Below are 24,057 nucleotides of genomic sequence, written 5' to 3'. Positions count from 1 at the left end.
TTTTGCTTTATGGTAATTCACTGAACTGTACTTTTGAAGTAATTCAGTGAGGTGTGCTTTTTGTGTGGTATATTTCACAGTATAAAAGATAAATAAATACAGTGGCCTTGAGTTCGTAACTAAGCCTTAAACACCTCATAAAAGCAAGGGTAAAAAATTAAAAAGCAAGGGTAAATACTTTCTGGAGGAACCCACCTTCAATTCAGGTCTCAAAGAATTTTCAGATAGTTACCAAGTTACCTGGGTTCAAAGTAAGGGAGAAAAAAGTTTACAAAACACACAAAGAAGGAAGTCATCATTAGTGAGAGCCAGCCGGAATAAAAGGCCTCAGAATTAGACCCACAAAGACTTTGGGTACTGGAATTAACATAAATAGAATATGAAACAGACAAATCTCTAAAACTGATTAAAACAGAAAGCATAAATTAGTATTAATGATAAAAAGATGCTGCAGAGACTAATTAGCTTACAAGAGAATATTTTGAACTTTATACCAAAGACTTGTAACGAGATGAAATACACAAATTCCCAGAAACCTGTAACTTAACTGACTTAAATGTGAATAATTTGCAAACATTAAAAAATCAAATCAGTATTTTAAAATCTTTCCTTAATAAAAATAATAGCCCAGAAATTTTATTGCTGAGTTCTACTAAACATTCAGGGAACAAATAATTCGAATCCAGGGTATAGAGACAATTCTCCTTAGTCTCACTGTAGGGAACTTACTTTGAAACCAAAACCTGACAAAGAGTAAGAAAATGATAGGTCAATATAACTCATGAACATGGATATTTAGAAACCCTAAACCAAATATTGGCAAAACAAAGTAAGAAATGTGTAAGATAAAACATCATGAACAAAGTAGATTTACCCATGAAATATGCTGGTGAGCACTGAAAAAAAATCACTGTGATACACTACATTAACTGATCCAAAGGGGGAACATCCTATGTCTCAGTAGAAGTAGAAAAAGAACCAATAAGGTGATACATCCCTTGTGACAAAATAAAACAGAAATAAAATACAAACTCCTATCTCGTGGTTGGAAAAGGAACCTCTGTTACCTGTTATCTAACAAGTTCATAAAGAAGAAGAAAGTTCCAAGAATTAGAACATTCCATTGCAGATGATATGGTTGTGAACGTACAAAATTTTAACAGAATCCAGATTCTTAATTAGAATGAGACTTTGGCAAGAATGCTTACACAATTTACAAAACCAATTAAATTTCCATATGGCAACAACAAAAAAAGGTAGTTAAGATGCCACTTAAGTTTCAAAACTAAGAAACCTAGAAACAAGCCCCTTCTGTAGCCAGCTTTGGGGGACATCCTCTGCTAGTACACACCTGTGGTACACACTCCCCGCCCTTTCATGGGACTCTGCTCTCCTCCCTGGGCTTGCCGAGGGTGGAGGCCTCACCTGGCTCCTGGCTTCAGACACTGCTGGTCTAGGGGGGCCACCAAGGAAGTGTCTGGTCAATCACACCCTCAGGTCTCGGGAGGCCTGTACACTGCGAGGGCGCCAGGCCTGGGATCTGCACTCAACGACCCTTTCCTCTTCTCTTTACCTAGACAAGTTTCAGACCTTGCGGAGCACAGCTGAGCATCTCTTCCTGTTCTCTTGGACTCCCGTACCTCACCTTTGCCAGTTTTATTTCCCATTGGCCTGGGGAACTGTCTCCCTCGATGATGTACGGCCTAGCAGGGCACGGGAGCTGGGTTTCTCAATACCCACCAAGCCAAGTGTGGCACCAGGAGCATGGCAAATGTGCAACGAGCATTTGAATAACTGTATTTTTTGTCTCTGGTGGTCTCCAACAGAAGGCAGGCAGGCGTCTGAAGTTTAGCACCTCTGTGCCCCCGAGCACCCAGCACATTAGCCTGTTCTGTCTCTGGGGACCACTTGACAGGAATGGAGAAGAGCAGGCAGGCAAAGGCCAACTCTGCCATTACTTACTCTCTGGGAAGTAAGCCAAGCCCATGCTGTCTTTTCAGCTTTCCCCGCACAGCTTGCTTGGGGCTCTAACGGGCCCGCCATGCACTCCTGGGCCCCCACTCCCACGCAGAGGGCAAACTGTATACAGTGGTTGGGGCAGGTGCACTGCACTGCCAGGACCCCAGGTCAGTCCGAGTCCACACTGCTCGGAGCTCCTCTCCTGAGCTGGCACTGGCCAGACTGAGCAGACAGCCCACAGCCAACCTTGCTCCTTCAGGCCTGAGGTTAAGATTCTGCTCGTTTAGGGATTCCAGGGCCTGGACTTGGGGTTCTGCTCCAAGGATGACCTCTTACTTGCTGACTTCTGGGTCAGCAGATGACCAAGCAACTTTCTTGCACACATACTGTCACAAAATACACCAAGCACGAGGCAGACAGGATCACACACCTTGGGCAAGGGTGGGGGGTGATACTGATCCAAAAGAGCAAATGAATGCACACACGAGATACCTGGTTCAAACTGGTTTATTTCCGCCTGTAACACTAGCAGAGGAGAGTCCAAAACAGACTGACATACATGGATATAGTTTAAGTGTAACAAAGAAGATCTGAACTATGTACACGGAGGGAGGGAAAGGATTTTTCTTATCAACCTTTTCCTGTTTTGCAACTTCTGAACAGTAGAAACTAAACATTTTTTCCCAACTTAAGTTAGTATGAAGGAATACAACTTTTACGATCAACCATTTGTCCTTAAGCATAAAACGTGAGAAATTTTGGCTGCGGTTGTCTTGGCTCCTGAAGTCCGGGTATTGTCAGAACATAACAAAAGAGATTCCATGAAGCCCAGAAGGAACTTAATGGCAACGATGTCCAATCGAACGAAGGGCAGACACGCTGCACACCACGCAGATGACAACTGATGTCGGCCCTCCTCGACTCCAAGTAGAAAGCAGTACTTTCATCAAACGAACCGGAAGTGAGCCAAACAGTTAAAAAGTCAGAATGAAGAATGAAACAATTCTTTTCACATAGAGGAGGGATACTCCTTCAGCCCCATTTAAAGTGAATTCTGTGCTGAGTCCCTGCTCCTCCAGAAGGAGAAACTGAAGGTCAGTTATTGCTAGCAAAGCCAGAGGTGGCCCCTTTTCCACCTCGAAGATGTTTCACACGAAAAGGCTGTTGGTTTGGCTTGAAGGCCTCGGAGGAAGGAGGGGTACAGAGGTGGAGGCAAGCCCTGTGCAGCGGGGGGCAGTTCAGGTCAGCTCGGGCCACCTTCTGCCTCCTTGAGACCAGAGGCTTTTACCCACGTGGAGTCGAGCAGAGGGTGTTATCTGGGCCCCTGGGGAGGAGAGGCCACCGTACTTTGCCAACCAAAACCTAAGGAGCAATCAAAGCCCAAAGGATCAAAGCCCAGTGGCCAGAAGAGCAGCTTCGGAAATGAATGTCAATTGCAGGGGTGGGGGGTGCCCAGCTCAAGTCTGGAGAGCCGAGGTCTTTGAAACGCAGGTCAGCTGTGACTTGGGCAACAGCATGGACACGGGCGGCTAATAAGGCCACAATTACTGCCACCACCGCCCAGGGTCTATGCTTGAGTAGACATGAGGCAGTGGGAACTGAGGACCGGAGGGCACGTGGTAAACAAAGGATGGATTTTTATCAGAAAAGAGAGGATACTCGACGACGTGCCTGCCCCACTGACCTTGCACAGCCTGCACCAGGTGAACTCGGGCATGGGTAAGGTTCCTGAGAACAGGTGGTGAACCAGACGGGGCGAGACAGGCACTGCTCTGTAGGCAACATGAGGCCTCTGAAGGACACTAATAGTGCTACATCTCCTGGGCTGCTGAAAAGTAGGCAAAGAACAGGCTTTATTGCACATTTCGTTCTTAGAAAACTGGGGATTGCCCTGCAGAGGTCCTTGTGATCTGCAGGAACCCGACATCAATGCAGATGGAATCACGGGTGACCTCTGAAACTCAAGGGAAGAAAAAAAAGTCCAGTGGTTGGTCTTTCCGGGGCCATGCTTGCACCTGGGATCCTCAGGCCAGATGGACCCTTGTCTGGCTTGGTCACTGTGGTGGGCAGATGCCTGGGAGGAGGTAGCGTGCCCAGGAGAGCTGGGTGGACCTGTTTGCTCTCCGACCGGGGCCAGCCCTCGACACACTGCCAGCAGGAAGCTGGGGCAAACTTTCCAAATGGGGAAAACTTCTTGGCAACGTGCAGGTTCCGGAAAGAGGCTGGAACCACGATTCTCAATTCCAACGGGCCTGACTCCCTCTCTCCTTCCCTGGAACCAGACCACCCAGAGGAGCAGATGTAGACCCTGGGCTGGGAGGGCCCTGGGCCCAGCTCCACAGCATCAGACTAGAGGTAACAAAAGGATCAAAGACGGGGTGGGAAACGAGAGCAGTTTACATTACAGATGCTGATTCTGAAATAGTCTTTCTGAGCTCAAGAAACTGGCGGCAGATAGCCCACGTAAGGCCGTAGAGAACCCAGCCAGGCTCTGTCTGTCCATCCGTCTCCCGAGCAGCCCAGCACTTCATATATAAATGGGGTGGTACCGCTTGTGGCTGATCTTTTTCCTGCAAGTTGGGCAAGTGTTAGCATTCTTAAGGGAATCACGGAGGCACTGGCTACAGAAGACGTGGCCACATTCTGTAGAAACAATGAGACGTCCATTCTGCACAATCTAGAAAACATAAAAAAGAACAGGCTTCATGTCTGGCCTTGTACCAGAGCAGCGGGAGCCCCCAGAGAATCCACTCCCGCCCGTCTCTAAGATGCCGAATGAGAGGAGGGGGCCAAGGGCTGCAGCAGGAAAAGCAGGGAGATGGTCTGAAGAACTAAAGATGCTGCTCTGTAGGCTCAGGCAAGTATGAGCGGTGTCTCTGAAGCCGAGAGCAGAGGCAGCAGCCAGTCTCTGGCAGCGACAGCGCAAGGGGGTTTGACGAACCTCCAGGCACCCAGTGGGGCAGTGCCCTAGGGCCTGGGGCCACAGTGAACACTAGCAGCTTCCAATTAGGCCAGGTAGGGAATACACAGGACTGATGCACAGGGCAGCCCAGAGTTCAAGACTGTAGGGCCCAAGAAGATGGTACCCTCCCCCTTCACAGAGGTGTGCCAAGCCATGTGCCAACCCAAGTGTGACTGCAAAACAGAGGCATCAAAAGCCCACCCAGTGAGGAGTGCTCTCTCATCTAATTCTTTCACTGAAGCAGTTTGAGAACCAGAATCAGGGAAGACACAGCTAAGTTTGCTTACCTCCGAGTACCCGTCCATGCAGATGGGACAACTGACAGTACCAGAGGGCCTAAAATCACAGTGCTCATGTCAGTTCCTCAGCAAACGCAAACATCAATTACTCTTAAGTGGCTTCATGTAAGCAGCCCACATCCCCTCACAAAAGCCTCCTCTGACCCTGCCTTAGCACAGGCACCCGGGACACTTACAAGATGGCCGGCTGTCCCGATGGGGGGTGGGGGAGGCTACGAGAAAGGGGAGGAAAGAGATGGGGGCAGGAGAAGGCACAAGCAACTGGAGTCGCCCTGTCCCCGCCCCGCACCTCTGGCCTATGCTCCCTCAGAGCCCCCTTCCAGCCTCCCTGTCTGGGGCAGGGGCTGCGCCTAGCACCCCCTTCCTCCAAGGAGTCCTGCTGCAGAAGGCCGGGGGCCGCTGGGTCTGTTCTCCACCCAGGTGGCGGGGCTTTGCCTTCAGCCTGGAGCTATTCACACCCGCCCAGCCAGTGCCTGGCACGCCCTGGTCACAGTGGGAACAGCTGAGCCCAGCTCCAGATCCACCTGCCACCCAGATGCTACAACAAGCCCTTCTTGAGCCCAGGGCTGAAGGTCAGTGTCTCTAATACCCTGCTTCCTGCCCCAACCTCTCCACTGAAATATGGAGAGGAAGGAAGAGGATCCTCACTCCAGGGACGATGGGGTCCCACGGATCCAGAAGCTTCCCGGCAGAGAGCCTGTCCCCAGCACGGCAGCAGCAGAGCAGCGGGCACGCTGGTACCTGAGTCCAGTAGCGGCCTCCTCCCGGGCATTTCTGGGGGTGTGGGTGGTCACATACACGTCCTTGTCCCTGGGCAGCTCCTCGTCATCACTGCTCAGCACACAGCTGTCGGCGTGCTCCTGGCGCAGCCTCCTGCCGTTCCTCCTTGGCCGCCTCCTTTCTGAGATGTGAGCCCACGTTCAGAGCAGGGCCTCCCAGTCCTACCACCCTCACCACCCACCCTCCTTTCTGACTGGGAAAAGGCCAGTCCCAGCTGCACGGAGACCACCCTCCCATCTTCCCAAGAGAAGAAGCCCCCACCCCTGCTGCGTGCAGATGCCCAGGGGGACGTCTCCTCAGCAGGAAGGGGACTGACTGCAGGCGTGAGCAGCAGCATCCCGGGAGTGTTCCCACACCTACAGAGCTGGCAAGGCCCGAGGCCCTGCCACCGCACCCTCGTCAGTCCTCTACCCAAACCCAAGGAAGGAGAGGAAACCACTCACCTTCAACAATCTTTGAAAAAGGAGAAAAACAAAAGAGAAATACACAATTAATTTGACGTAAAATATTCTGTATTCTTTTAAACTCTTAAAACAATAAAATTGAAGCATTTGTTTCAAATGCAAAATCCTCGGGAGCAGCAAAGCCTCCCAGCAGCTGACACACTGCGCCCCAGCCTGCAGGTGTTTAGTGAGTCTCTGGGAGCTGCGTGACCTGGGGAAGTTCCATACCCTCAGGAACTGCCAACTTCCTCTTCTGAAAAACAGCGCCCCCTCGCTGCTGTGAGAACTAAGTGAGATCACAACGATGCCACAGGGCACCAGTGGCCTGAAGCTCCCAACCAGCCCCACCCGTTCTCCTTGTCTTCACTCCACGTGGGCTACTGCCGGAGACGGAGCCTTTACTGGCAGAAGGGTTTGCAGTGCTTAATACTTTATTAAAAATAATTAAACAGCTGAAGTAGGCCATGCAGGGACTACGGAGAGTAGCATACACCAAGGACTGAGATCAATCCAATCCTGTGTTCGAGGCCTACAGAAAGAGCTAGTGAGAACCTGACAAGCCCATCGCCTGACTACAGGCACACCTGTGCTTTGCTTTACTGCGCTTCACAGATACCGCGTTTCGTACAAATTAAAGGTTTGTGGCAACCCTGTGTCAATCAAGTCTATTGGTACCACTTTTCCAACATCATTTGCTCACTTCGTGTCTGTGTCACTTTTCAGTAATTCTCACAATATGTCAAACTTGTTCATCATTATTATATTCGCTATGGCTATATGTGATCGGTGTAATTGTTACTACTGTAATTGTTTTGGGCACCGTGAACCTCACCCATACAAGGCGATGAACTTAATTGATAAATGTGTGTTCTGACTGCTCCACAGAACAACTCTTTCATGACTCCCTCCCTCTTTTTGAGCCTCCCTACTCCCTACACACAACAATATTGAAATTAGGCCAATTAATAATCCTACAATAGGGACTTCCCTGGTGGTCTAGTGGTTGGGACTCTGCCCTCCCAAAGCAGGGGGCCCGGGTTCGATCCCTGGTCAGGGAACTAAAGCCTGCATGCTGCAACTAAAACAACCCACATGCCGCAACTAAGACCCAGCACAGCCAAATAAATAAATGAATAAATAAATATTAAAAAATATATATCCTACAATAACCTCTAAGTCTTCAAATGAAAGGAAGAGCTGCACATGTCTCACTTTAAATCAAAACCTAGAAATGATTAAGGTTACTGAGGAAGGCATGTCAAGCTGAGACAGGCCTAGAGCCAGGCCTCTTGCGCCAGTTAGCCCAGTCGTGAATGCAAAGGAAAAGCTCTTGAAGGAAATTAAAGTGCTACTCCAGTGCACACACAATGATAAGAAAGTGGAACAGCCTTATTGCTGATGTGTAGAAAGTTCGAGTGGTCTGGATAGAAGATCAAACCAGCCACAACATTCTCTTAAGCTGAAGCCTAATCAGAGAAAGGCCCTAACTCTCTTCAATTCTATGAAGGCTGAGAGAGGTGAGGAAGCTGCAGAAGAAAAGTCTGAAGCCAGCAGAGGTTGGCTCATGAGGCTGAAGGAAAAAACCCGTCTCCATAACACCATATTGCAAAGGTAAGGCAGCAAGTGCTGGTGTAGAAGCTGCAGCAAGTTATCCAAAATATCCAGCTAAGATCATTAATGAAGGTGGCTACACTGAACAACAGATTTTCAATGTAGACAACAGCCGCTATTGGAAGAAGATACCATCTAGGACCTTCATAGCTAGAGAGGAGAAGTCAGTGCTTGGCTTCAAAGCTTCAAAGGACAGGCTGACTCTCTCCTTAGCTGGTGACTTTAAGTTGAGGCCTTTTAAGTGCTCATTTACCATTCCAAAAGTCCTAGAGCCCTTAAGAATGGTGCTAAATCTACTCTGCCTGTGCTCTACAAATGAAACAACAAAGCCTGAATGACAGCACATCTGTTTACAAAATCGTTTACTGAATATTTTAAACTACTGAGACATACCGCTCAGAAAAAAAGATTTCTTTCACAATATTAGTGCTCACTGACAGTGCACCTGGTCAGCCAAGCGCTCTGATGGAGACGGACAATGAGATCAGTGATGTTTCCAGGCCTGCTAACACAGCATCCATCCTGCAGCCCCATGGATCAAGGAGTCATTTCAACTTTCAAGTCTTATAATTTAAGAAATATATTTTGTAAGGATAGCTGCCGTAGACAGTAATTTCTCTCATGCATCCAGGCAAAGTAAACTAAAAACCTTCTGGAAGGGGTTCACCATTCTAGATGCCATTAAGAACATTTGTGATTTCACGGGTGAGGAATTTGGAAGAAGTTGATTCCAACCCTATCAGATGACTTTGAGGGATTCAAGACTTCAGTGGAGGAAGAAACTGCATATGTGGTGGAAAAAGCAAGAGAACTAGAATTAGAAGTGGAGCCTGAAGATGTGACTGAACTGCTGTAATCTCAAAGTAAAACGTGAACAGATGAGGAGTTGCTCCATACGGATGAGAAAGTGGTTTCTTGAGATGGAAGCTACTCCTGGTGAAGATGCTGTGAAGATTGTTGAAATAACAGAAAAGAATTAGAATACCACATAAACTTAGTTGATAAAGCAGCAGCAGGGTTTGAAAGAAATTCTGCTATGGGTAAAATGCTGTCAAACAGCATTGCTGCTACAGAGAAACTGTTCATGAAAGGAAGAGTTGATTAATACAGCAAACTTCATCGCTGTCTTCTTTGAAGAAATTCTCACAGGGCCCCCGGCCTTCAGCAGCCACCGCCCTGATCAGGCAGCAGCATCAACATCGAGGCCAGACCCTCCACCTGCAAAGAGATTACAACCTGCTGAAGGCTCAGATGATGGTTAGCACTTAGCAATAAAGTACTTTTAAATTAAGGAAGGCAAGGGCTTCCCTGCTGGCACAGTGGTTGGGAGTCCGCCTGCCGATGCGGGGGACGCGGGTTCGTGCCCTGGTCCGGGAGGATCCCACATGCTGCGGAGCGGCTGGGCCCATGAGCCACAGCCGCTGAGCTTGCGCGCCCGGAGCCTCTGCTCCGCGACGGGAGAGGCCACAGCAGTGAGAGGCCCGCGTACCGCAAAAAAAAAAAAAAAAAAAATTAAGGAAGGCAAATTGTCATAATGTGCGATTGCACACTTAATAGACTGCAGTATAGCACAAACAACTTTTTTACATGCACTGAGAAACGCAAAGGTTTGTTGTGTCTTGCTTTACTCACTTTACTATGGTGGTCTGGAACTAAGCCCACCATCTCCAAGGTGTGCCTGTACTCAGAACTTGTTAAGATTCTTTTCTGCAACAGTTTCAAACCTGTCAAGTCAGCTCTCTCACTGAGCTACTACCTGTCTGTCTACACCATCACCAGTAGCACCCCTTTTCCCTCTCGCTTGTGTGTGTGATCAGCTACTTCAGGAGAGCTCTCAGGATTGCTGTTGAAAGCCCTGCTGCCACCTCTCCTTGGCTGCCCCCGTGTTAGGGGCACAGAGGCTGACCCTTTTTGGCACGCCATCCTGCCCCACAGAGATGGGAAGCTCAACTCTATTCCAACTCCCTTGCAGTGGGGATTCTAGACACGAACTAAATTCCCTCAGTGAGATACACTCATGCTATTTGGAGGGCAGAAGGGTAGAGGACAATTTCAGCTGCTGTAGGTGGACACAGATGCGGGGATCAAGAGGCAGTCGTGGCCGAGGCTGCAATGTCCAAAGCCCAGGTCTGTCCTCCCAAGCAAGAAGACACAGTAGCATTTCCTTGAGCCCAAAGAGATTAGTACAGGTGGTAGCTGCCCCCTCCCATCCTTCTGCTTGGAGCAGAGGTAGCAGATCCCACGGTGCGTCAAGGCTGAGATGTCCGGAGTTATTCCTAGACACCTGCTCCTCCAGCCTTTACAACACCACGAAGCAACTCCTCCCGTGTATTTTTTTTAATTAATAAATTAATTAATTTATTTTTGGCCGTGTTGGGTCTTCATTGCTGTGTGCGGGCTTTCTCCAGTTGCGGCGAGCAGGGGCTACTCTCCGTTGCCGTGCACGGGCTTCTCATTGCGGCGGCTTCTCTTGTCGCGGAACATGGGCTCTAAGCACGCAGGCTTCAGTAGTTGTGGCACACAGTCTCAGTAGTTGTGGCTCACGGGCTCAGCAGTTGTGGCTCGCGGGCTCTACAGCGCAGGATCAGAAGTTGTGGCGCACGGGCTTAGTTGTTCCCGCGACATGTGGCATTCTTTGCGGACCAGGGATCAAACCCGTGTCCCTTGCACTGGCAGGTGGATTTTTAACCACTGCCCACTGCCACCAGGGAAGTCCCCCTCCCATGTATTAAAATCCATTTCTGCTCCAGAATAAGTAGAGCGGATTTCGGTTTCTCCAGCCTCAACCCTGCCAAATACAAATGGCCATCACAGGAAGGAAGAAGGTCTGAGCATAAAGATCTTCATTTTGCAGATGAGAAGCCACTGAAGACACTTCCCCTTCCCCCCAGAAGAAGCTGGAAAGTGTGACTATGAAACTGGCGACAGTCAACTTCATCACCAGGACCATGAACTGGAAGACAAGCTTGGGCTGGCAGAAGGTGCTGTTCATATGAAGTCTATAAGGGGAGCTCTGAAGTTAGCCAAGAGCAGAAGGAAATTCTGCTGTGGGCAGGGAAGACCCCAGTTTTCCTCCACTCCAACACTGCTTTTACTGCCCTTTGCCAAGAAGGACCACTGACCAGGTGTGGATGCACCTGGAAGGAATGTGACGCCCCTGGGTCCCAGGCCACCAGAATGTGGCAACCAGGTCTCCACAGGCTCTTGTGAGCCAGACCCAGCTCGCCTCTTGGCAGTGCCAAGCTGAGGCCAGACCTGAACACTGAGCCCCCAGGAAAGTCCCAAGGCCCAGGATGCTGCTGGCACAACGGCAGGTGCTCCATACTTAACTACTAGGTAAATGAATACACGGTGGCCAGAGAGCCTCCTTCACTGGTGATGACTCTGTCCCCATCCATGTTCAATGGAAGAACAGCTCAGAGATGAGGCTTCTTGCGCAAAGGGCAGAAAAGAATGGCACCACAGCCTGGCCTCCAAGCTCCATGACTTCCGGTGAGCCGGAGCCACCTCCTAGCTGATGGAGGTGAGATACTATCACTGGTATTCCCTCCACCCAGCAGCCAAGTCGCAACGAATCGAGAACTCTGGACTTCCCTGGTGGCGCAGTGGTTAAGAATCCACCTGCCAATGCAGGGGACACGGGTTTGAGCCCTGGTCCAGGAAGATTCCACATGCCACAGAGCAACGAAGCCCGTGTGCCACACTACTGAGCCTGCGCTCTAGAGCCCGCAAGCCACAACTACTGAGCCCACGTGCTCTAGAGCCCGCAGGCCCAACTACTGAAGCTTGCGCGCCTCGAGCCCGTGCTCTCCAACAAAAGAAGCCACTGCAATGAGAAGTCCGCACACCGCAACAAAGAGTATAGCCCCTGCTCGCCGCAACTAGAGAAAGCCCGTGCACAGCAGCGAAGACCCAACACAGCCAAAACAAAAACAAACAAACAAACAAAAAAAAAATCAAGAACTCTGCAGGTGCTCTGGAATGTCCCTTCCCCGTGGTCATAGCCCTGCAGGTAACAAAGTGCTTACCTAGCACAAGAGACAGAGGTGGGGAAAAGCACTGGGGCTTCAGAAATGTTGACTCCAGGAGTAAACAGATGCAAATAGGAATAATACCAGCCCTTGGACCTCTCATCTGGCTGAGAGGCCTTTCAAAGAAACAAAATACCAAACGGAAACAATTCCCCAGTCCCCTAGTATGTACAGCCAAATCAACACTGTGAAAAACTGGCTCAAGCTCAGACCACACATTCCACCCCACCTTCAGCCTGGCTTCTCTTTCCTGACTCTAGAATAAACTACAGGCAGTGTGTCGGAGACAAACACGTGGAGACACGTGGAGCATGAACAACCCACAGCAGCACCGGCGCCGCCTGCCTCCACACCCGGGCACACTGACTCCATGCCAGGCACCCAGAACCCCGGTGGGCTTCTGAAGCACAAGTGAGCCTCAGAACCCCTGCAAACAGCGACACCCGTGTCACAGACTCCTGGTCAGTGGGGCAGGATAAGCCTTTCTTCTTCTACTAGTGGACAAAACGCTTGGCATTCTTAGGGCTACAGCAACATGCTGGGGTTAAACAACAGAATGGAACCAAGTAGCAGGGTCCCTGGGGTCCTCTGCAGGCAAGCTGACCTCTGGCATTCCCAAGAAAGCTCACCCAGCTGGGAGCTCAGAGAGCCGCTTGCTCTAAGTGACCTTCCTAGGCAGCACGGCACATCATTCCACTGGAAGGAACAGCCACATGCAACCACCGTGCCCACGAAGGATACGCCTCACATCCAACAGGTGCTCGCATCACACAATTACAGAGTACTTTTACTGTAGCACCGCCACGAGCACCAGGAAGACTGTGCTGACGTGAACATCCCAGTCGAGTGAGCAATCATGTCAGATTCCATGGACAACTGTTTCACTTCCCCAATTCTGGGATATATGTCTGGGCTCTTCTTCCTTCATATATAATTACACTGGTTCATTCACTCATTCTAGCAGTCACTGTGTACCTCTCATGCCCTTTACTATTCCCAGCCAGAGACGGACCAGGCTCTGTCCCTGCCTGTAAGGCTTCACCAAGCAGACCCTTTCAACAGTCTCATAAATCATAAACCAGGTGAGGTACAGAGTATAACACAAATAGCTCTATACATTAGTACACTACGGGAACAGAACAAAAAAAGATTCCAAGAAAACCAACCTGACTTTAAAAGAAACAATCTTTTGAAATTCGATGAAGGAAAATAGTCCAAGCAAGTCCCATTTTTAATAACTTTCCCCTGGAAGACTCAGTTTCTTAACGAGAGGAGTGAGTCTCTTTTCCATCACTGCATGACTTCCAGCTGGAACAGAGACTGGCATACTGCAAATGCTCATGAAAAGTGGTCTGAAAATTTTAATTCATCTATCAAACCAGATAAGAAAGCAGAAGGATGGGACTTCCCTGGTGGCACAGTGGTTAAGAATCCACCTGCTAATGCAGGGGACACGGGTTCGAGCCCTGGTCCGGGAAGATCCCACATGCCGCGGAGCAACTAAGCCCGTGTGCCACAAATACTGAGTCCACGTGCTGGAACTACTGAAGCCTGAACACCTATAGCCTGTGCTCTGCAACAAGAGAAGCCACCACAATAAGAAGCCCATGCACCGCAAAAAAGAGTAGCCCCCGCTCGCCACAACTAGAGAATGCCCATGCACAGCAACGAAGACCCAACACAGCCAAAATTAAATAAATAAATTAATTAAAATAATGAAAAAAGAAAGAGAGCAGAAGGATGGAAAACAAGCAGAGACTTCCAATAAATGGCAGGCTGGTATTTCCATCCATTTTTCCACTGAAAACAACCAAAAACAAGATAAAACATACATATTTTTAAATAAAGAGGTATCAAAAAAAGAGAAGAATTCGGTCAACAGTATAGGGAATACAGTAACCCAGAGGGAAAAAAAGCACAGAGAATTCTTAAAAAATTGAAGCCTACTTTTGAAAGCCCCACAGAGAAACCAAAGCCCAGGCAGGAACCATGGGGGCAGGTTATCTAGTGAAGGCCAGCCATCGGGGGCAAGCCAGGCTTAAAGCAAGACCCAGTAAGTATCAAAGAACTGACATACAGAATGTTATTTTCTGACCAATACTGCAAGCAATCAATAACAAAAAGAAAATACCCATATATTTGGAAGTTAAAAAATAGAAATTTGATAAATATGTTGAATTAAATGTAAAGTACCAGTAACATAATTTGTAAGATATAGCTAAAGACAGTATAATCTTTAATGCATTTATTGGAAAAGAAATGATGAAAATTAGAAAAACAGCAAAATAAACTCAAACAAAGAAAGGAATAATCAATGAATGAAAAACTTACAAGAGAAAGGATCCACAAAGCTAAAAGTTGGTTCTTTGAAAGATCTAATAAAGCTCTGGTGATACTAATCTAAAAAAATAGAAAACACAAATAACCAGTATCAGAAATGAAAAAGGAGACATCACTATAGATTCCACAGAACACAAGACATTATGAACAAATTTATGCAAATAAAAGTGAAAACTTTAGATGACATCAACAAATGCCTAAAAAATGTAATTACCAAACCCTATTAAAACTCTAGGTTATGTACTTCACTGTCAAGTTCTAACAAACATTCATGGAAGAAATAGTCCAATCTTACAAAATCTTCTGTGGAACGGACAAAAAGGTGTCCAACTCACTTTGTAAAGATACCAATATGCTGATACCAGAACTCTATAAGGAAAAATTACAGACCACCAATCTTACTCATAAAAACAGAGGCAAAATTATATATGAAACATTAGCAAACCAAATCTAGCAACATAAAAAGATAATGCCATGACCACAATGCTTAAGTGGTTTAACACTAGAAGCAGGGGAAAAAGCAACATTAGATGAAATTGTTAAATTTCGACATTGATTCAAGATGAAACTTATAGCCAAACAGGAAATAGAGAAACTTTTCCACTCTGGTAAAGGATATAAACAAATCGAAAAAACTTACAGCAGAAGTCTTATTTAATGGTGGAACTCTGAAAAGACTCTTTCAGATTTAGAATGAAACAAGAATGTCAATGACTGTCACCATTTTTATTCAGCCAGTGTTGAATTTTCTAGCCAGTGTGTTAAGGCCAAGGAAAAAAAAAAGGAAAATAGAGAAGAACCAAAACTTGTTCTGTGTACACAGAAATTCAAAGATTTACAGATTAAAGGCTTCCCTGGTGGCGCAGCAGTTAAAAATCCACCTGCCAGTGCAGGAGACATGGGTTCGAGCCCTGGTCTGGGAAGATCCCACATGCTGCGGAGCAACTAAGCCCATGTGCCACAACTACTGAGCCTGCACTCTAGAGGCCGCGAGCCACAACTACTGAGCCCGCGGGCCACAACTACTGAAGCCTGCACACCTATAGCCTGTGCTCTGCAACAAGAGAAGCCGCCTCAATGAGAAGCCCACGCACCGCAACAAAAGAGTAGCCCCCGCTTACCGCAGAGAAAGCCCGCACACAGCAACAAAGACCCAATGCAGCCAAAAATAAATAAATAAAAATAAATTTAAAAAAAAGATTTACAGATTAAGAACTGTTGTACTAAAAAAAAGAAAAACCAATTGCATTTCTTTATATTAGCAAATAATAAAAACAAAAAAGTGGAAATTTTAAACACCATTTTTTTTATAGCATCCTAAAATACTATGTACCTAGAAATAAATCTTCTAACAAAAGACTTGCAAAATCACTCCAGGGAATATTATAAATCCATACACAAAGGGCTTTCCTGGTGGCGCAGTGGTTAAGAATCCGCCTGCCAATGCAGGGGACACGGGTTCCAGCCCTGGTCTGGGAAGATCCCACATGCCGCAGAGCAACTAAGCCCACGTGCCACGACTACTGAGCCTGCGCTCTAGAGCCCGCGAGCCACAACTACTGAAGCCCGCGTGCCTACAGCCCGTGCTCTGCAACAAGAGAAGTCACTGCAATGAGAAGCCCGCGCACCGCAACGAAGATCCAATGCAGCCAAAAATAAATAAAAATAATTAAAAAAAAAAACATACACAAAACTCATATAGATTATAGACCTAAATGTGAAACGCAAAACAGTAAAACTTTTGGAGTAGAGGAACATATTTTTATGGTATGGGATTTTCATCAACAAATTGATAAGTTGAACTGTATTAAAATTAAGAACCTCTGTACATAAACCAAAAAGAGAAAAGACAAGCCTCTGAGTAGCAGATTCAAAACACAACTAATGGCAGGCTCATATTTAGAACTTATAAAGAATTCCTAAAAAATGAGACAAGGTCGACAATCACACAGAAAAATGAGTAGAAAAAAAGACTCAAGTGTTTAAAAAAAAAAGATTGCAACAGGCAATTCGCCAAAGAGGAAAATGAAACACCACTAAACATGAAAAGATGTTCAACCCCACCACTGATGGGAAAACACACATTCAAACCATGTGGGATACTCTAGACAACACCAGACTGGCTAAAGGTTACAGTGGCAGTGAGATGTGGAAGAACCTCCAACACTGGTGGGAGTGTAAACTGGTACATCCTCTCTGGAAAACAGCTTGTCACTATCTAGTGACAATCAAAGATATACATACCCTAGGACCCAGCAGTGACGGCCTTTTTTGGGTACGCAATGCCAAAAATAAGTTAAATTTTGAGGGAAAATATTAAAGCAGAGATGTACAAGGTCTCACTGCACCTTACAGCTTTTAAGACTTCTCCTAATTCATCAGGGGTTTAGGATTCCTTAGAGTTAGAATAACACAGCCTGTGTAGTTTCTCATCCAGTCTTAAGAGGGTTCACAAGAGTTCTAACGTTGTCCCTGGATCCTGGGATGTAAAGGATGCAGAGCTACTCCCAGGTGATATTCAGGTGGTACACTTAAGCCTGTCCCCCTGCATTCTGGCCGAACTGGTAAGATCACCCCAATTTGGGAAACGATATATCTATTCATTTCATACTCTCCTGTAGGCGGGGCCGGAGGCAGCCCTCAACTTGTAATTCCTCTAGTAGATGCTCCTTGATAAGCTAATAACGCTGTTAGGTTTTCCAAGTAGATCTGCTTGGGAGTGAGAATTTCAGCCTCGGGTGAGCTTCTCACTGTAAAGTTTACAACTGGCATTTGGATTTATTAAACACCAATAGAGAATGAAGGATGATTAGAATAAGGGGTGCTATTAAGTCCGAAACAATTATTCCATGTCTGGGGCCACTGAGGCCATGGGAAGGTAAGTCCTCCGACCAAACTGGCCAGTGCCTCTGGGACAAGAAGCGAGGACTCCTTCTCAAGTCAGCCTCCCCTTCACCTATCCACCTGCCCCTGGCTATCCACCCACTCCCAGGGCAGCTCCCCCAACTCTAGCATTCCCATCCTGGTGTCTCTCAATGACTCTCCACACCCAGAGAAACAGGAAGAAGGCTGGAAAGCTCAGAAAGGAAGCCCATGTAGGGAGGGCAGACTGGCCATCAAAACAAAACCAAGGCGTAAAAGGGGACATGATGACATGGGTCTGGCACCCAACAGAAGCCAATCCTTGTCTCCTTGAGGGAAGAAAATGCGGTCTTGTGAGCAGAACCCCGGCCATCTCCCAGGGCCTGGCACACTGCAGGTGGACACTGAATACTGGAGAAATCAAGGACTAGCAGCACTTTGAAGTGTTAATCAGCAACTGGGCTGAGGCTCCAGCCACGGTACCAAATCAAGCTACCTTTCCAGAACCTGCGGGAGCCCGCAGGGAGCAGCAGCAAAGCTGTATGTGTGGGCTTGGCTAAAAAGTTCATTCGGGTACTTTCCCATTAGATGTCACGGAAAATCCGGAACGCACTTTTCAGCCAACCCAATATGTGTGTACCTTAGAACAGCGGTCCCAGCCTTTTTGGAACCAGGGACCGGTTTTGTGGAAGACAATTTTTCTGCACACCAGTGGCGGGGTGGTGGGTGGCAGGTGGCAGGTTCAGGCGGTGATGCGAGCGATGGGGAGCGATGGGGAGCCCCAGATGAAGCTTTGCTCACTGGCTGCTCACCTCCAGCTCTGCGGTCTGGTTCCTAACAGGCCGCGGCCCAGTACCGGTCTGCGGCCCAGGGGTTGGGGACCCCTGCCCTAGCAATCACACTAATCAGGCCCTAAACCTGCTCAGGCTTATCTCAGAAAGTTCCGACTGGTCTCCAGGGAAATTACTGCCTCCTGTTTGGGGGCCACGGTCTCCCCGAGCATTCATCCAAAATCTGCTGGGGACGGTCTGATGACGCAGCAAGGGCAGCTGCCTCGCCTTTGGGATGGGGGGAGGGGAGGAATGAGAGGGAAGGACACACCACAGGACAGCCCAGCAGTTTCAGACTGACCAGAGTCTAAATCTCTTAATTTGTCAAGACGTGCCCTGTCCTCGCTCTTCTCTCCTTTTAAAGTCTTGAAGCTTCTCAGTGCAACCCTAGTCTACGGTTCTAAGCACAGCCAGGACAGCCCCAAGGCCAAGGGGAAGACTCAGCTCCTAGCAACCCCACTCGCCCCACCAAACCGCAGCCCTCAGCAGCACCTGCCCCCTACTGGCCCAAGACCGTCCAGGGTGTCACCACCTCCACTCCACACAACTGCACACTGCATCAAAAGGCACTGCAGAAGCATCCCAAGAGGCCAGTATGTCCTCAGGATGTGGGTCTGTGGGCTGACCAGACTCTCAGACCCACACACAGCTATGTGCCCCTGACCTGTGGAGCCAGGCTGCCAGAACCACTTCTCCACATGTCCCCTGACCAGACCAGGTCTCCTTCCTGAGGGCCGCACAGGGGCAGGCATGCTCCCTGTGGGAGGGGGCACAAGCAGCCTCCCAGGTGCCACCCTCCCTGGAGGCACGACACAACCAAGGCATCAGGTGGCAATGCAGGGGGCCTGCATCCTCCGAGGCAGCTGCTTCTGGGACTCGAGAGATTTCCCACTGGCAGTGCTGAGCAAATATCCCCATTCCCACCAGCCGCGAGGGTGTAAACTCACATTTACTCAGCTTTACTGGGCACCACGTTAGGTGCCAGGCACTCACATACAGGATCTCTTTTAATCCTCACAACACTCTATTGATATGGATGGCATTATCCCCATCTTATGGACAAAGTGAATGAGGCTAAGTAACTTGCCCAAGGTCACACAGCTGGTGTTAAGCGTAGAATCGGGGACCAAAGAGAGATCGGGCCTCAGAGTTCTCCCCAAAAGCCTTTATGGCCAGCTATGTAAAGGACAGGATCGCACAGATTTACTAATGTGATTAATTTAAGCAATAATGTCGCAACAAATGACTTTCCTGAAACATTTTCCATCTTGAGCACCAGTCACTGAAAGCATGCCTTCTTTAGCCCAAGCTGTAGCCTGTGACCAAGGCCTTCAGACGTGCAGGCCAGGGGCCCACAGCCAAGAAAGGGCAATCCTCACGCTCCAGCACTTACCACGACTGAGTCGCTGTGAGTCAGGTCGACGACCACAGGCTCTAAAGATTCACAGGTGAGGTCCACTATTTCATCTCCAGCTTCAAAATAAAGCATTTGAACAAGCTTTAGGAGGAAAGTAAAGGACTACTGCTCTAAGTTTCATTATTAGTATGATTACAAACAGAGCACAGTCTTATACCAAACTAAAGTCCCTGAAGTACAGAAGTAACGGGGTGACAGGCAATGAATACTCTTCCAGAATTCTGCTGTGAGTAACAGGGTATGGGCTTTACAAATACACCATCCTGTGTGTGTCTGTGCACACGCACACCTCTCCCCGTGTCCTCACACTGCCACACAGCTAGGCCTCCGTGCCCCGCACCTGCTCAGCTCATTCACAGGGAAGAGGCAGCAACTTACCTGAGGTGGGATGGGGGGTGCACATCTGGGGAAGGGACCAAGCACGCTCAGCTTGGGCTTTGGGATGGATCTGTCTGAAACCTCTGCTCCCCTCAGACCTCCGGTCATGCTTAGCTCTGCACCTTCATCAGTTACGTTTTAAACTCCATTTGGCTCTAGCTTCCCACTTGGGTGGACAACAAGCGTTTATTACTGGTCCCCTAGAACCCCAACCCACGCAGATGGGTTGAGCCTGTTCTGCAACTTGCCTTTGAGCCCTAGAGGACAGCGCACTGTCTACCTGAGCACAGGACAAGGGGGGGAAAGGCACGTGCCAAACGGTCACCAGCGCTTACATCCAGCAGGCAGAAAAGAGGGGCAGAGTACAACTTCCATTTATATAAACTGAAACAAGACTTACAACCATGTTTGTTTCTATTATTATTAACATTAAAAAGTAAGAGGGAAGAACTTTTAGAAATAATGTTTGTTTAATACTCAGGGAAAGTGACTTGTAATACATTTAACATATTCAAACTTGTTTTGTTCTCATGTATTAAAAAGTTTCACAGGAATAAAAACCACAATACATCAAAGCCGTCCAACGTAATTTATACAAAATGACTTCATTCTTTTTAAAGAATAGTCCATATATGGACATACCATAATTTACAGAACCGCTCTCTTTCTGATGGACACAATTTTTGGCTCCTACAAATAAAAACGGTATTCCAACGGGCAGCTTGTGCATACAGCCCTGCACATGGATGTAAGACTGACTGAGGATGAGCAGTGCTGCAGTGGAAAGCAGTAGATCTTGGCCAGGTTGGAGATTCCACTTGTGGGTTCAGGGTCCCAAATGAGGAGCCTCCTGCACCTGCCTCTCCTGCAGGGTGGCAGAATTCAGACACCAGGGCATCAGCTTTGGGGTGGAGGGGAGGACGGCCCAGGGCTGTGAATTTATGTTAGAAGTGAAGCTCAGAGACCACAGAGACAATACAGAGAACTTCACTCCCCTGAAGGGCCCATGAAATCTACAGACAAGCTGCTTGCTTCTCTTCTAATGTCAGTTTTCAGGCATCGTAATTATAAAAACAACCTTACTACCTGCAGAGCTGAGGCACTTGATTCAGGCCATCTGCCACTCCCGAGGCAGGAAGAAGGGGGAAAAGCCAATCTGGCCTCTGCCTGCACCAAACTCCCAACACACCCAGCTCTGCCAACAAGTCTGCCTGCTGGGGCAATTTTTTGTCTTAATGAAGGAGAGAGGAAGAAAGCGGAGTACTTCCCGAGGCCAAGTAAGTTGAGGCACAGTTTCAAAGAGAAAAGGTGGACCCACGGCAGTCTCCACTCCATGCTGCACACCCCTGAAAGGCTGGACGGTGAGCCCAGCTGAGTGGCCGTTTCTAAACCTGTGGAGTCTCAGGGCAACCAAGGAGGCAGCTCTTGCTCACCTTAGCTTTTTTAAGTTGCGAACGGTAGGCGAGTCTGAGACTGTAGGTCTTATAAATACACTGATATAAGCTAAGCCTCGTATAGTGTTACGTGACAAGCACTGTTCTACGTGTCCTGTGTCACTGACTCATTCCAGTGCTATGATAACTCTACACAGCAGCTACTGCATATACATGCACAGCATTATCCCCCGTTTCAGATGAGGAAACTTAAGCCTGAGTTACGGGTTGTGTAACTTGCACAAGGCCCGTGGCTGGCAGGTGGCATGTTGGGCATATGTGCTCACTCATGCCCAGTGTCACTGGCAATCTTACCGCTTTCCACAAGTTCTATGGGTTCTGCCTCCAGGGCCATCTCAGGGGGGGAGGATGCTTCTCGAGTTCGCTTCTGGGCTTGTCTAGAATTTACTGTTCCTCCACGACGCTTTCTCTGAGGGTATCGGGGGAAAAAGAAACAGTTACATAAGCTCCTGACCAGTAAGATTTCAGCCAAAAGAATAAAAAGATCAACTCATTAAGAAGAACAGGGGCTTCCCTGGTGGCGCAGTGGCTGAGAGTCCGCCTGCCGATGCAGGGGACACGGGTTCGTGCCCCGGTCCGGGAAGATCCCACGTGCCGCGGAACGGCTGAGCCTGCGCGTCTGGAGCCTGTGCTCCGCAACGGGAGAGGCCACGACAGTGAGAGGCCCGCGTACCGCAAAAAAAAATTAAAAAAATAAAAAAAAGAAGAAGAAGAACAGGAGGCCAGTGAGCAGACCTGAGGTCAAGGTCCTTTCAAAACTTGAGATTCTAGAACACTGAATGTTTATAGAGAGAAATCATCCAGAACATATAGTGAATACAAATTCTATAAAGTAAAATTTCTGTTATAAAGACTATTGGTCTGTCTAAAGTACATGACACATAACTCTATGGAAGCCTCTGGTCCAGGTTGGGATTTGGCCAGAAACCCCTTCTTTTAACCAAAAGTTACAGACCTATTTTCCTTGGATTTGTATTTGGCCTTACTGAACCCCTTCTGTTTTTCAGCCCAAAGCCCTTCAGTTTCCCAAGTTTCTATTCACTGTGAAAAGTGGGTCTTTCTTTGGGAAAGGTTTCTGGCCTCTAACCTTTTAGGATACTATCAAGTTGTAGTTTACACCCTAATAATCACCCGCCACAGCTCCAAGAACCAAAGTTTTATTTTTTTTTCTTGTGATGAGAACTTTTAAAAAAATTTTTTCATTGTAGTTAATTTACAATGTTGTGCAGTTTCTGCTATACAGCAAAGTGAATTAGTTACACACATACATATATCCATAGAGACCATTACAAAGTGCTGAGCAGAGTTCCCTGTGCTGTACAGTAGGTACTCTAAGAACCAAAGTCTTTAAAAGGCTGTTCCCAGGGGCTGCCCGAGAGACATGCCTCTGGAAGGTCTGAGCTGTTAACCAGCCTATCTGCAGCCCAGACCCCCTGACCAGCCTTTCTTCCATGTCCTTGAGCTGGTTTACCAATACGCTCCAGCATTTCTGGCCTGGCTGGGGCCTGGCTGGTCCTGAAAGACAAGTTGAGAACCCGCCCTCTGCCATCTTCCTCAAGAGACAGAACCTCCCAAGTGACCCGCAGCCTCATCACTCCCACCCTGTACGGCCCCACCCAAACCTAGCTCCCTGTGTTTCGGTGCTTCTTCTCTCCCCTGGCCTGTCCCACTCCTCACTGGCACCGGGCCTGCTCTGCTTCACACTGGGCGATGTGGGGCAGTTACTTCACTACTAAGTCTGAACTTCCTCACCAGTACCAGACTCGCAGAGCTCTCCTAAGGACGAGGCGACATACCATATGTACAGTACTGAGTGCTGTTAGAAGACAGCATTACTACCCTAGTTCCTTATACGCCTTACTAGGCATCCTATCCCTGGAAATGCTGGAGGACAGGCAAGTGTCCATGAGATGTGCACAGACTCAGGAACATCCATCACCCAGTCCAACTCTCTGGCAACAGAGAGAAGCCTGATTCCTTTTGTGTTCTGACTCTCTTATCAAATGGCAGCTTGAGAAGTTTCAGAAATGTAGCTGGGTTGAGCAACTCCCACGGATCTAAGGAACAGGGAAGCATCCCCAGGAAGTCCCAGAGGCAAGCGACAGCAGCTGTTCCAAACGGTCCAGTGAGGAGCTGCTCTGTCCCTCCAGGGAGCTGGCATGAGTCCATTACCTGGTGTTTATATGAGTTTCCCCAGCAGCTACCAGCTACTTAGGGCTCCTTAACTTTTACCCCATTCTCTTTGAAGTTGCCCTTGTATCTTCCATCCTCTGAAAAGGACCAAATCTGTCTTAGCAGACAATGCTAAACAGAACCTTCATGCCCCAACCTGTGCAGCTTTTCCAATGAGGGAGGTTAAGAAGTAGTCACAGGTCCTGGCCAAAGTCCAGGTGCTGAAGCCTAAAAGCCCCGTCGTGGTCACTGTAGTAATGTGTCCTGCCAGCACTCACCCCCGCCCCCACCAACAGCAGTCCTTTCCTGGCTGCTCTTTCAGCCGCTCCCTGCCCTTCACCTGGCACCCTTCCCAGCCTGGATGGCCCATCCCTTCCCTTCTTCACTCAGCCAGTTCTTACACAGCTTTCAGGAACCTACTCACTGTGAGCTCCACCATGAGGACGTTCCTCATGCCCTCCGGCTGACCATCTCATGACCCCCCACCCCAAGCCTCCAGAACCCCCACTCCACCTCCTC

The 24,057-nt window shown here is 48.3% G+C and overlaps 1 protein-coding gene across 3 annotated transcripts in view; it reads right to left on the bottom strand.

Annotated features, from left to right (window-relative positions):
• Positions 1-2,450: 2,450 nt before the first annotated feature.
• The window catches only part of RNF4 (ring finger protein 4), a 42,953-nt gene continuing 21,346 nt past the window's right edge, over positions 2,451-24,057 (bottom strand). For all 3 annotated transcript variants that reach the window (XM_079919298.1, XM_079919299.1, XM_079919300.1), the window contains exons 3-7: positions 21,661-21,775; positions 19,497-19,590; positions 5,962-6,117; positions 5,209-5,257; positions 2,451-4,636 (exon numbers count right to left, since the gene is read on the bottom strand). In XM_079919298.1, the coding sequence (XP_079775424.1) occupies positions 4,487-4,636; positions 5,209-5,257; positions 5,962-6,117; positions 19,497-19,590; positions 21,661-21,775 (564 nt within the window). In that variant the 3' untranslated portion in view covers positions 2,451-4,486. The remainder of the gene's footprint in view (positions 4,637-5,208; positions 5,258-5,961; positions 6,118-19,496; positions 19,591-21,660; positions 21,776-24,057) is intronic.

This window comes from Stenella coeruleoalba, assembly GCF_951394435.1.
Source record: "Stenella coeruleoalba genome assembly, chromosome: 4".
In the NCBI taxonomy this organism is placed as follows: domain Eukaryota; kingdom Metazoa; phylum Chordata; class Mammalia; order Artiodactyla; family Delphinidae; genus Stenella; species Stenella coeruleoalba.
Note: the sequence above shows the minus strand (reverse complement) of the source record. Positions and strands in the feature narration are given on the sequence as shown.